Source organism: Hipposideros armiger, unplaced genomic scaffold (assembly GCF_001890085.2).
Source record: "Hipposideros armiger isolate ML-2016 unplaced genomic scaffold, ASM189008v1 scaffold_28, whole genome shotgun sequence".
NCBI lineage: Eukaryota > Metazoa > Chordata > Mammalia > Chiroptera > Hipposideridae > Hipposideros > Hipposideros armiger.
In genome coordinates this window covers 138,922-149,609 of record NW_017731378.1, presented here as the reverse complement: position 1 = coordinate 149,609, position 10,688 = coordinate 138,922, and the positions used below count along the sequence as shown (strand labels likewise).

At 48.2% G+C, this 10,688-nt stretch overlaps 1 protein-coding gene across 2 annotated transcripts in view; it reads left to right on the top strand.

Annotated features, from left to right (window-relative positions):
* Positions 1 to 10,458, top strand: part of MMS19 (MMS19 cytosolic iron-sulfur assembly component) — a 43,332-nt gene extending 32,874 nt beyond the window's left edge. Inside the window, exons 9-30 of one of the 2 annotated variants that reach the window (XM_019636546.1) lie at positions 492 to 566; positions 1,343 to 1,420; positions 1,959 to 2,097; positions 2,346 to 2,500; positions 2,753 to 2,831; positions 3,086 to 3,211; positions 3,403 to 3,484; positions 3,783 to 3,880; positions 3,996 to 4,145; positions 5,073 to 5,228; positions 6,089 to 6,188; positions 7,132 to 7,234; positions 7,375 to 7,443; positions 7,657 to 7,783; positions 8,230 to 8,330; positions 8,480 to 8,536; positions 8,681 to 8,867; positions 9,189 to 9,271; positions 9,397 to 9,561; positions 9,643 to 9,702; positions 9,961 to 10,061; positions 10,142 to 10,458. In XM_019636546.1, the coding sequence (XP_019492091.1) occupies positions 492 to 566; positions 1,343 to 1,420; positions 1,959 to 2,097; positions 2,346 to 2,500; positions 2,753 to 2,831; positions 3,086 to 3,211; positions 3,403 to 3,484; positions 3,783 to 3,880; positions 3,996 to 4,145; positions 5,073 to 5,228; positions 6,089 to 6,188; positions 7,132 to 7,234; positions 7,375 to 7,443; positions 7,657 to 7,783; positions 8,230 to 8,330; positions 8,480 to 8,536; positions 8,681 to 8,867; positions 9,189 to 9,271; positions 9,397 to 9,561; positions 9,643 to 9,702; positions 9,961 to 10,061; positions 10,142 to 10,169 (2,319 nt within the window). In that variant the 3' untranslated portion in view covers positions 10,170 to 10,458. Of the gene's footprint in view, positions 1 to 491; positions 567 to 1,342; positions 1,421 to 1,958; positions 2,098 to 2,345; positions 2,501 to 2,752; positions 2,832 to 3,085; positions 3,212 to 3,402; positions 3,485 to 3,779; positions 3,881 to 3,995; positions 4,146 to 5,072; positions 5,229 to 6,088; positions 6,189 to 7,131; positions 7,235 to 7,374; positions 7,444 to 7,656; positions 7,784 to 8,229; positions 8,331 to 8,479; positions 8,537 to 8,680; positions 8,868 to 9,188; positions 9,272 to 9,396; positions 9,562 to 9,642; positions 9,703 to 9,960; positions 10,062 to 10,141 lie in introns of both variants that reach the window. The other variant, XM_019636544.1, reaches the window with a different exon arrangement.
* Positions 10,459 to 10,688: the final 230 nt, after the last annotated feature.

Genomic DNA, 10,688 nt, shown 5'->3' with positions numbered 1-10,688 from the left:
CTGCAAGCGTCTTCAGGCTTGTGTGGCAAGTATTTTCAGACCTTCAAAATAGAAAACTTTACCATCTCTTCCTTTAAAATAGTAATCTAGGGCCAGCCGAGTGGCTCTGTTGGTTAAGAGCTCACTCAGGAGTGCGAGCTCTGAGCAACAGGGTCGCCGGTTCGATTCCCGGCCCGAGCTGAGCTGCCAACAGGTGGCAGGATAGCTCAGCTAAAAAAATAATAAAATAAAATAAAATAGTAATCTAATCCCTATCTGGTGCTATCTTTTGAAATCCTGTAGATGTGCCAACTAGCTCATTTTTTTCAGGTGACTGGGGGTCTGGTCACATCTTTGCAGGAAGGTTGGCTTACAGTCACAACTTCTGACTCAAGAATAGCTCCTTGGTGTAGCACCTGCCCCTGGGGACTGTGGCAGTAAGGACATGGTTGACCTTGGTGTGGCAACAATACTAGCCCTCTCAGACTTCAGTTCTTCCTGCTCTCCCACAGTTTCTGCTGCCCCTGCTGATTGAGAAAGTGGATTCCGAGATTCTGAGTGCCAAGCTGGATTCTCTGCAAACTCTGGTGGGTGATTGTTCTCCCTCTGGGGTCCAGTTGCCTTTAGCTCTTTCACTGCATTAATTGATTTCAAGTTTTTTTTCAAAATGTGTCCAAAATCCACACAAAAAAAGTTGATATCTTGACTATTTATGCATTTAATAACATTTTGAGCTGCTTTGTACATAAATGACATTATTTTTATTTTAAACCTTTGTTATATGTTAATAAATTTACCATTATATTGAATTTTAGCAAAAAATACTCAAAACATACTAAGTGGCATCAATTAGACTTAGGTATAGATAAATTAGAATCTAATGGCATTGATGACATAAAAAATTTATTACAAAATATTACACAATATGACATACAAAATATCTTTGTTGTTGATAGTGCAAGCCAAAGGAAAATGTATCCGGACATCTCGGCAGAAGAGTTAGACAAATTAAGAGTGCTAAAGGATTCTAGATTATTAGAGCGCCAGGGCAAGGTTCATTGGGCCTCAAAAGAGGGATACCGGGATCTGGGCCTGTATGTTGACCTAAAGGCCCCAGTTGCATATTGTCTTATCCAATAGTAATTGAGTGGCAGCCAAGGAAGGGCTGAACCATGGCTTCTTGAAGCTAGTTCTTCAACAGTCAGAGTGAGCTATTTTTCTGTGCCTTGGGTAGGACTGTTATGAAATCCTGCTTGTTTTTCTGCTGAGAGCCAGGCTCCTTCAGATGCCATTATGCTGAGGTGCCTGCATATCTTAGGAATTCTGAGTGTGTAATAGCTTTTACCTGTGTTTTCCTTGGCAGAATGCTTGCTGTGCTGTGTACGGACAAAAGGAACTGAAGGACTTTCTCCCCAGCCTTTGGGCTTCTATCCGCAGAGAGGTGAGTGTTACTTAGATAAACTCACTATTGTTGATTCCTAGTTGTCAGGCATCAGGGGAAATAATACACCCTGTGCTTTTCCCTCTGTTGCTGTGCCTGGTTATTCAGCAAGCAAGCAATGGGGCATACTTCTAGTTGAATGACAATGTAGAGTCCCTATGTGAGGGTCAGCCTCTTGGCGGTGGCACTTGATCACCTTTGCATGGTGCCCACTTCTGTCCTCCATGGTAAGGAGTATAGTCATGGTGCCTGTGGCACCATGCTGAATAGAAGGGGAGAGGAGGAGACCTGGGAGAGAGCATCCCAGTAGCCACTGGTGAAAGTTGGCATTCTGTTTCTCAGAAGTATGTGTATCAATCCCAGTGGGACTAAGGGCTTGGTGAGAATACACCAATTGAGAAGAAACTCATTTGAGGGGTTAATATCCATTGCTGTGCCCTAAAGATTCTCAACCCCACCCAAAGGAAATAGGCAGTGGGTGGGTGGGTGTCACCTGGTGCAGCCTCACCTCAGTAGCCATGGGATCCCTCCCTGACAGGTGTTCCAGACGGCAAGTGAGCAGGTGGAGGCGGAGGGCCTGGCGGCCCTCCACGCCCTGACTGCGTGTTTGTCCCGCTCTGTGCTGAGGGCTGATGCTGAGGACCTCCTTGACTCCTTCCTTAGCAGCATTCTACAGGGTAACGGGGCGTGGCAGCCAAAGGGGCGTGAGCACAAGAGAGCGGTCCCTCCAGGGCCACTGACCTTTCAGGCGTAGCCCCACCGTGTGCAGTGATTTGGGGGCTGGAGCCCTACTTGGAATTGAAAACAATTTCAGTGGTAACTGCTAGGAAACTGTCCCAGGTCTTAGTCTCCAACTTTTATGGACTGCGGGGGAGTCAGGCAGCGTTCGGCCTACTCCCAGGTCTGTGACGTGCTGCCTCTCTAGACTGCAGGCACCATCTGTGTGAACCGGACATGAAACTGGTGTGGCCTAGTGCCAAACTGTTGCAGGCAGCTGCAGGTGCCTCTGCCCGGGCCTATGACCACATCACCAGCAACGTACTGCCTTTGCTGCTGGAACAGTTCCACAAGCACAGTCAGGTAAGCGAGTGGAATCTGTTGAGGAAATGATGGGACCCCTTGCTAGAATCCCTTTCTCACAAAGACAGCACTAAGTGTTGGGCTTGGGCTCAGATAGATTTTGGGTTTTGCTTCTATTAACTGATGCTGGTTCCCTTGTTTACTCTTTTCCTGACACTTTTACATAAAAGAATAATACACTCCACTTTCAAAGTAGCAGAACTGAAATCCTTTAAAACATTCTTTGACTCCAGTATCCCTTAAAACATGCAGAGCAACCAGCGGCGGACAATCCTTGAAATGATCCTGGGTTTCTTGAAGCTGCAACAGAAATGGAGCTATGAAGACAAGGGTGAGGTCACCTTCCAGAATACTGTAACCCTATACAGGATGACACGCAAAGAGTGCCATGGAATAGTCTAGAACAGTGGTATTGTCGTTCTGAGGTTGTAACATAACAAAATATTTAATGGGTGAGACCTGTTTATTTTTTTCCCAGTGTATTCCTGGACACCCAGTGGATTAAGCTCTTTAAATCTGCCTCGGGTTGTCTTTGCATCATTGCTGAGTTGGGGCTTCCCTCTAATCTGGACTGTCTCTCCCTAGGTGAGAGGCCTCTGAGTGGCTTCAAGGACCAGCTGTGCTCACTGGTATTCATGGCCCTGGCAGACCCCAATTCCCAACTTCAGCTTGTTGGCATCCGTACACTCACAGTCTTGGGTGCCCAGCCAGGTACATTTCAGAAAGAGAAAAGATAGGGGTATTGGTCCCTTCCTTGTGATTTTCTGTCTTGAGTGAAGAGCAGTCTTAATTCCCTGGTTCTCACTACAACTCTGACTGATTTGGGATTTCTGATGGGACTTTCGGAAGGGTTGTGGTGACTACAGCGGAAGAAAGATGGTTCGTTTTCCCTTCTAACACAGATCTCCTGTCTTCTGGGGACTTGGAGCTGGCAGTGGGTCACCTATACAGACTGAGCCTCCTGGAGGAGAATTCCCAGAGTTGGTGAGAATCTAAAGCAGCAAGATGAAGCGAGCGGTTCCAGGGCTCTGCCTCTGAGCCTTGGCTCTCCCTAGGGGAGGTGGGCCTTGTGCTTGGCTCTGACTGCCAAGTGGTTGGACATGTGGGACTGTTCTCTTTTCTTGGGCATTAAGAAGCCCTGTCCAACTAGGTGCTTGAGTCCTGCTTTTCAGCAAGGTGGCCTCAAGAGCCCATGCTCCTGAATCTGCTTAATGGCAGGTCTAGACAAGAGAACAGTGGGCCAAGGCTCAGCTAACGCTCCTCTGCCCTGTGCCCCCAGCAGGGTGGCAGCACTGGAAGCATCAGGAACCCTGGCCACTCTTTACCCCGTGGCCTTCAGCAGCCACCTAGTACCCAAGCTTGCTGAGGAGCTGTGCATGGGTATGTGTCTCCGATCTCCTGTGGCCTGTCCCTTCCCAAGAAGGCTGGGGGTGGGGTGGGGGGAGGCCTTCATGCTTGCTGTCACACAGTGAAACCTCTTCTGGGTTGCTTTCAGGGGAGTTGAATTTAGCTAGAGAGGATGAGCCCAACAAAAGTTCCCGGTATCTGCACTGTCTGCAAGCCTTGTCAGCTGTATCAGCACATCCCAGCATTGTCAAGGAGACCCTGCCTCTGCTGCTGAAGCATCTCTGCCAGATGAACAAAGGTAACTACCAGGATTGATCCTCAAGGAGCCAAGTTGAATGGAAGTCGTAGTCAAGTTTGGAGTTGATGCCTTTAAGGCAATGGTTCCAGTGGTGGCTATACAGAAGTGTCCCGTGGGAACTTTTAAAATAAAATATTGGTGATAATGATAGGCCTCACTCAGTCCAACTGAATCAGTCACTAAGGAAGAATGGGACTTGGGCAACAGTAATTACTAAGAGTGATTTTAATGTGGAGCCAGAATTGAAAAGCACCACTCTAAGACCATGCTATTCAAATTTTGGTCCATCAACCAGCAGCATGGGCATCACCAGGGAGCTTGTTAGAAGTGCAGGATCTCAGGCCCCACTGATCAGAATCTACATTTTAATAGGCTCTCTAGGTAACTCATATGCACTCTAGTTTGAGAAGCACTGCTCCAAGGCATAAGTGTCAGTGGCTGTTCCTACTACAAACCTATGCAAGTTCACCATGGCCCTCACTAATTTCTAAGCTCCCTCCTTTGCCTGCCAGCCCTGTGGTCAATCCAGTTGACAGTGGATGATCTGTTACATGGTAGGAAGAACGTGACTCGGAGTGTAGCCTGGGCCAGATCCCTGACTTTGCACTTACTGTGACCCTAGAAAAACCACTGGTGGTTTCATTGAGCCTCCACATCTTCCTCTATAAAATGGGGGGAATGATCCTTTTAGGGTTATGAAAAATGAGATGTATGTGAATGCTTCTGCTGCAGAACCTGGCACAGAGCAGGTCTCAGCTCCGAAATCTGAATAAATGAAAAAGAACACCCAAGAGAATAAAGTGACTTGGCTCTTTAATAAGACACTCTTGGTCACTCACCTTTGATTGTTCTTCCCGTCTGCTCTATCTGAAATACCTGGAAGTGCTTTTAGGAAAACATTACAGAGAACACTTTCTCACCACACAGGGAATATGGTGACAGGACCCAGTGAAGTTATTGCTGTCTGTCAGAGCCTCCAGCAGGTGGCAGAAAATTGCCAGCTGGACCCCGAGAGCTGCTGGTATTTCCATCAGACAGCTGTACCTTGCCTGCTTGCCTTGGCTGTGCAGGCTTCCATGCCAGGTAACTCTCCACCTGACCTACTCCTCTGGATTTCGATGGTGTTGAATAGCACTGCCACCCTCAGTGTGTCGCTGGTATTGCATTTTGTACCAGCAGAGAATTATTTTGAGTCCTTTATCCCTGGAGTGAGATTTCACTTCAAGCAAAGGGTGCTAACCTGACCAATGGCAAAACCCAAAACCCATTAGTGTTAGCAATGCTCAAAAGGATGCACACCTTTTCCCCCTTTAATTGCTATGTAATTAGTTAGAATTTGTCTCTGGAGTCATGCAGACCTGGTTGGCTTTCATCTTCAACTCCATCACTCACTAACTTGGGTGAGGATATTTAGCTTTTCTAAGCCTGTTTCCTTGCTTGTAAGGGGGGAGATAAAGAGAACTATCTGTATCACAAGGCAGCTGTTAAGGGTTAAATAAAATAATGTATAATGCCTGGCAATACAATAATGCATGTTTGTATCGTAGCTTGATGTATGGTAGCTATTATAATACTAAGGACCCATGAAGATAAACCCATGTTATCTTTCAAACATTTGAAGAGACTAACGTAACTTTCTCATTTCTCATAACGTAACATTTCTGTTAAAAATGTTCATACTCACTGGCTTTGTTTTCCATTGTTGTCCAGTCTAAGGATTGTGCACAAAGTTCTCAAGAACGCTCTGTGGCCCACATGAGACCGCTTCTGCCTCTGGGGCCGTGCTGGTTCTCAGGGCTGCAGCACTACTAGAGGACAGGTTAGAAACCGCTGCTGTTGTGACTAGAGGCAAGCTGCAGTCACGGTGACAGGACCTAATCATCCAACCCATAGTCATGGCCTTATGATTCTCTGTGTGTGTGTGTTTTGGTTTGGTTTTGCAGAGAAGGAGCACTCAGTTATGAGGAAGGTGCTGTTGGAGGATGAGGTCTTAGCTGCCATGGTGTCTGTCATTGGCACTGCCACCACCCACTTAAGCCCTGAGTGAGTATCATCACGGATGTGCCTTGATCCCAGGGAGAAGAAGAGCGATCTTGGGAAGCAGCAGCAAGTAGCTGCCTTCTGCGCTAGCCTTTTACCCAGAATTAAACGTGGAGGCAGCTACTTGTCTTGTAAGTTTTGCTGGCAAAGTAAGAGGAAGGGGCTTGTAGCACCATGGACTGTGGGGGTACATGAGCCATGGTCTGATGGTTCTTAGCTGCAGATGTGCGTAAGAATCACCTGTGGAGCATTTAAAATATATATATATATTGAGTTTTTTCACTAGATTGTAAGTTCCTAAATAGGGATTGATCTGTCTGGCTCACTGCTGTATCTATCACCAGGGCCTAGAATGGGAATGGTTCCTGGCATATAATATGTGCTGCATTAATCATTGTTTGTTTGTTTTTTTAAGATTTTATTGGGCAATTGGGGAAGGGGACCAGCCAAGTTGTTGTTCTTCAATCTTTGTTGTGGAGCTCGTAGCCTTAAAGCTCAAGGTGCTGTGTTCAATCTTAGTTGCGGGTGGGCGTAGCCACCATCCCATGCGGGAGTCGAACCAGCAGCCTTTTGTTAAGAGCACACGCTCTATCTACTGAGCCATGTGGGAGGCAGCTCAGCTCAAGGTGCCAAGTTCAGTCTTTAGTTGCGGGCGGGCATAGCCCACCATCGAACAGACAATCTTGTTACACCAGCTGAGCCATCCTGCCACCTGTTGGCAGCTCAGCGATAGCTCAGCTCTGGCGCTGGCCCATGTGGGAATCGAACTGGCAGCCCTGTTGCTCAGAGCTCACACTCTTAAGCCAACTGTTAACCAACTGAGCCATTCGGCCAGCCCAGAATTAATCATTGTTGAATGTGTGAAGGGTCATGCTTTGGCCCATTGACTCAGTGACTAATGGGAACCCCTGGCTCCTTGGCGTAATACCTAGTGCTTTACCCCTAGCTTAGCTGCCCAGAGTGTCGCCCACATTGTGCCCCTCTTCTTGGATGGCAACATCTCCTTCCTGCCTGAAAACAGCTTCCCTTGCAGATTCCAGCCATTCCAGGTGAGGGTCTGATGGATCAAATGGGGGAGAATCCTGGGATTTCTGTCCTTCAAATTTCTAGGCTAATCTGGGGTGGGTATCAGGGAAGACAAGCTTATTGCTGGCCGGACAGGCTCGGTAAGGCTCTTCTTCCTTTACAGGATGGCTCCTCAGGACAGAGGCGGCTGGTTGCACTGCTTATGGCCTTTGTCTGCTCCCTGCCTCGAAATGTAAGTGAACACATTAGGGGAGTACCCTTCCCTGACAAGGGGAGGTGGGTCCCACGGGACTGCTGGGCTGAAATTGTCATAGGCTAAGCTGATCTACTTTGCCCACCAGAGAATTTAGTTCTCATCCATCCTGGCCCCTGCTGCCACTTGCTGCTGGGTATCTCTTTGAGTCCAAGTGTTCTCTGGGCCCATGACATGACCAGTTTTCTGTAGGTGGAAATCCCTCAGCTGAACCGACTCATGCGGGAGCTTTTAGAGCTGAGCTGCTGCCACAGCTGCCCCTTCTCCTCCACTGCCGCTGCCAAGTGCTTTGCAGGACTCCTCAACAAGCACCCTGAAGGTACTGGAAACCTCCCTGAATCAATTACTGATGAAGTCTTGAAGTTCAGTCCTCATTCTTTTATAAAAAGGAGCTTGCTAGTAACAGAATAGGGCTTCCCAAGGGACAGCCTTTGGGATAAGAGTCAAGACCAGAGTTGGGCAAAACATTACAGGACTTAAGAAGATAAGTGGGTACAAGCAGAGTGCTCTGTCTAGTTCTGTCATCCTACTTTCTACAGGGAGTTGTTAGAGCTAATTATTAAAAGTAGACAACTCTTTTCAGATGCCAGCATCTCTGCATTATGAGAATCCCAGGCTCTCGTGCTGGTGGGCCAAGTCCACAACCAAAATATTGTTCTTTTCTAATGACTTCTCAGGGAGCTCTACACTGAGATGATCTACATTCTTTGTTGTTAAAGGGGAAATACGTAGACTTTGCATCAGCATTTTCTCCCTGCTTTTTAGGACAACAGCTGGATGAATTCCTACAGCTGGCTGTGGACAAAGTGGAGGCTGGGCTGGGCTCTGGGCCCTGTCGTAGTCAGGCCTTCACACTGCTTCTCTGGGTAATGAGTTGGAATGGATTCTGGTTACCCAGAGACAATTATGTCTGGTTAAATAAAATTTCTCCCATTTGACCTGGAACCATAAGCATGCTTCTCGGGGTTCTGGAATTTGAGTGTCATGCCCTGACCATTCTCGTTTCTGATTACAGGTAACCAAGGCCCTAGTGCTCAGATATCATCCTCTCAGCTCCTGCCTTACAAACCGGGTAAGTCCATTTTGGAGATAGGAGAACCTAGGACCTAAACAGGAACTTCCATTGACCCTATTCCTCCCAGAAATGGCTGCCATCCTCCTTGTGGGTATTTAAGATTGTTCTCCCCTGAAGTACCTCAAGAGCTCTCTTCTCCAGCTCATTGGCCTCCTGAGTGACCCAGAACTAGGCCCAGCAGCAGCCGATGGCTTCTCTCTGCTCATGTCTGACTGCACCGATGTATTGACCCGCGCTGGCCACGCTGAAGTACGGATCATGTTCCGGCAGCGTTTCTTCACAGATAATGTGCCTGCTCTGGTGCAGGGCTTCCATGCTGCTCCCCAAGGTGAGGAGAGTCTAAAAGGCCCCAAATGTACAGCCCTCTCCTTTGCTCGGGCCACCTTCTCTGAAATCATTGAGGACCTCAGTGCTTCTTGAGAGACGTAGTGTGGTCCATGCCTAAAGGACTAAACTTCCAGATTCCTGCCCCACTGTTTTCCTTTGGTGGGCATATCTTGCTTATTCTGAGCTTGAGGGGCCTTTTTTTTTTTTTTCTTAACCTCTTTATAGGCTGATGTCCCAGCTTCATCAGAGATTGGAGTTGAATTCTCAAGCTGTATGTCTAAGCCCAGTTTCTTTCTCCCCTAAGCTTTTCCATTTTTTACAGATGTGAAACCAAATTACCTGAAGGGTCTGTCTCATGTACTTAACAGGCTGCCTAAGCCTGTGCTCTTGCCAGAGCTGCCCACGGTAAGCAGTCAGAGCCTCTACGCAAGGGACCAAGCCATGTCCTCGAGCTGGGCTATGGGGGAGGCGGGGGGAGAAGCAGGCTCATCACCTGTGTGCTCATCCCCACCTTTCCTGTGGCCCCTTAGCTGCTTTCCTTGCTGCTGGAGGCCCTGTCTTGCCCCGACTGTGTGGTACAGCTCTCCACCCTCAGCTGCCTTCAGCCTCTTCTATTGGAAGCACCCCAAGTCATGAGTCTTCACATTGACACCTTCGTCACCAAGTTCCTGAACCTCAGCTCTAGCCCTTCCATGGTGCGTTGAGCCCAGCAACTTTCTGGCACCTATGGCTGTCCTTCACAGCTGTCCTCTCACCTGCTTACGGTTGTGTTCCAGGCTGTCCGGATTGCTGCTCTGCAGTGTATGCACGCGCTCACTCGCCTGCCCACCCCTGTGGTGAGTACCCCAGCGGTCCCTCTCTGGCCTGGAAGCTTCAGAGCCAGAGAAGTACTTTTTTGCCTTAGGTAAGCAGGACTGGCCACCCTGCTGTGTGACTGAGGTATGAATGGCAAGGTCCAGATAGGCCATCCTGCCACCTAGCATCCTCTGGCACCACTGAAATAGAACAGGAAGATTATTAGTTGTAGAGTCAGAGAAGCGGCTCTTTTGGTTGCCATGGTTGAGCAAGGCTGAGATTCACTCTTAACTCCACAGCTGCTACCGTACAAACCACAGGTGATTCGGGCCTTAGCCAAACCTCTGGATGACAAGAAGCGACTGGTACGCAAGGAAGCAGTGTCAGCCAGGGGAGAATGGTGAGTTTCTAGGTCATGGGGAAACGGGGGGTGGAAATGAGCCTCACCACGAATGCTGTCAACATTCTTCTTGCCTACAGGTTTCTGCTGGGGAGCCCTGGCAGCTGAGCCCTGTGTCCTGGCCTACACTGTTCTGACAGACAATCTAACCTGGAGTTACTAACTAATCAAGCCATCTTGCCAAGGCAGGGAGACATGGGAATCCTGACTTATAATCGATTTGTAAAGTAACTAAGTGTGAGACTACTTGTGTTGAAGAAAGATCTTGGGGCTCTTCCATTTGTATGTCAGAAAGAGATATGCTGCTGAGCAGTGAGTGCAGATGAGTGTGGCTCTGAGGAACTGATGATGCATGTATGTATGTATACTGCTGGAGAATAAAGATTTCTTTTGATAATGGGGCCGCCAGATATTCCTCTCCCCACACGCTTATGCACCAGCAGCACATAACCAGAATCGTCACTGTAGAAAGAACAGTCATGATAGGGATTAGCCAAGAGTTCGTCAGGGCATCCAACCCCTCCACGTAGTGCACAGGTGGCATTACCAGAACACCGACTCACTAGGCCTTGACCCTGACTTACCCTTTCCCTGCCCTAATGTAGGCGGCAACCAGTGAGACACTGC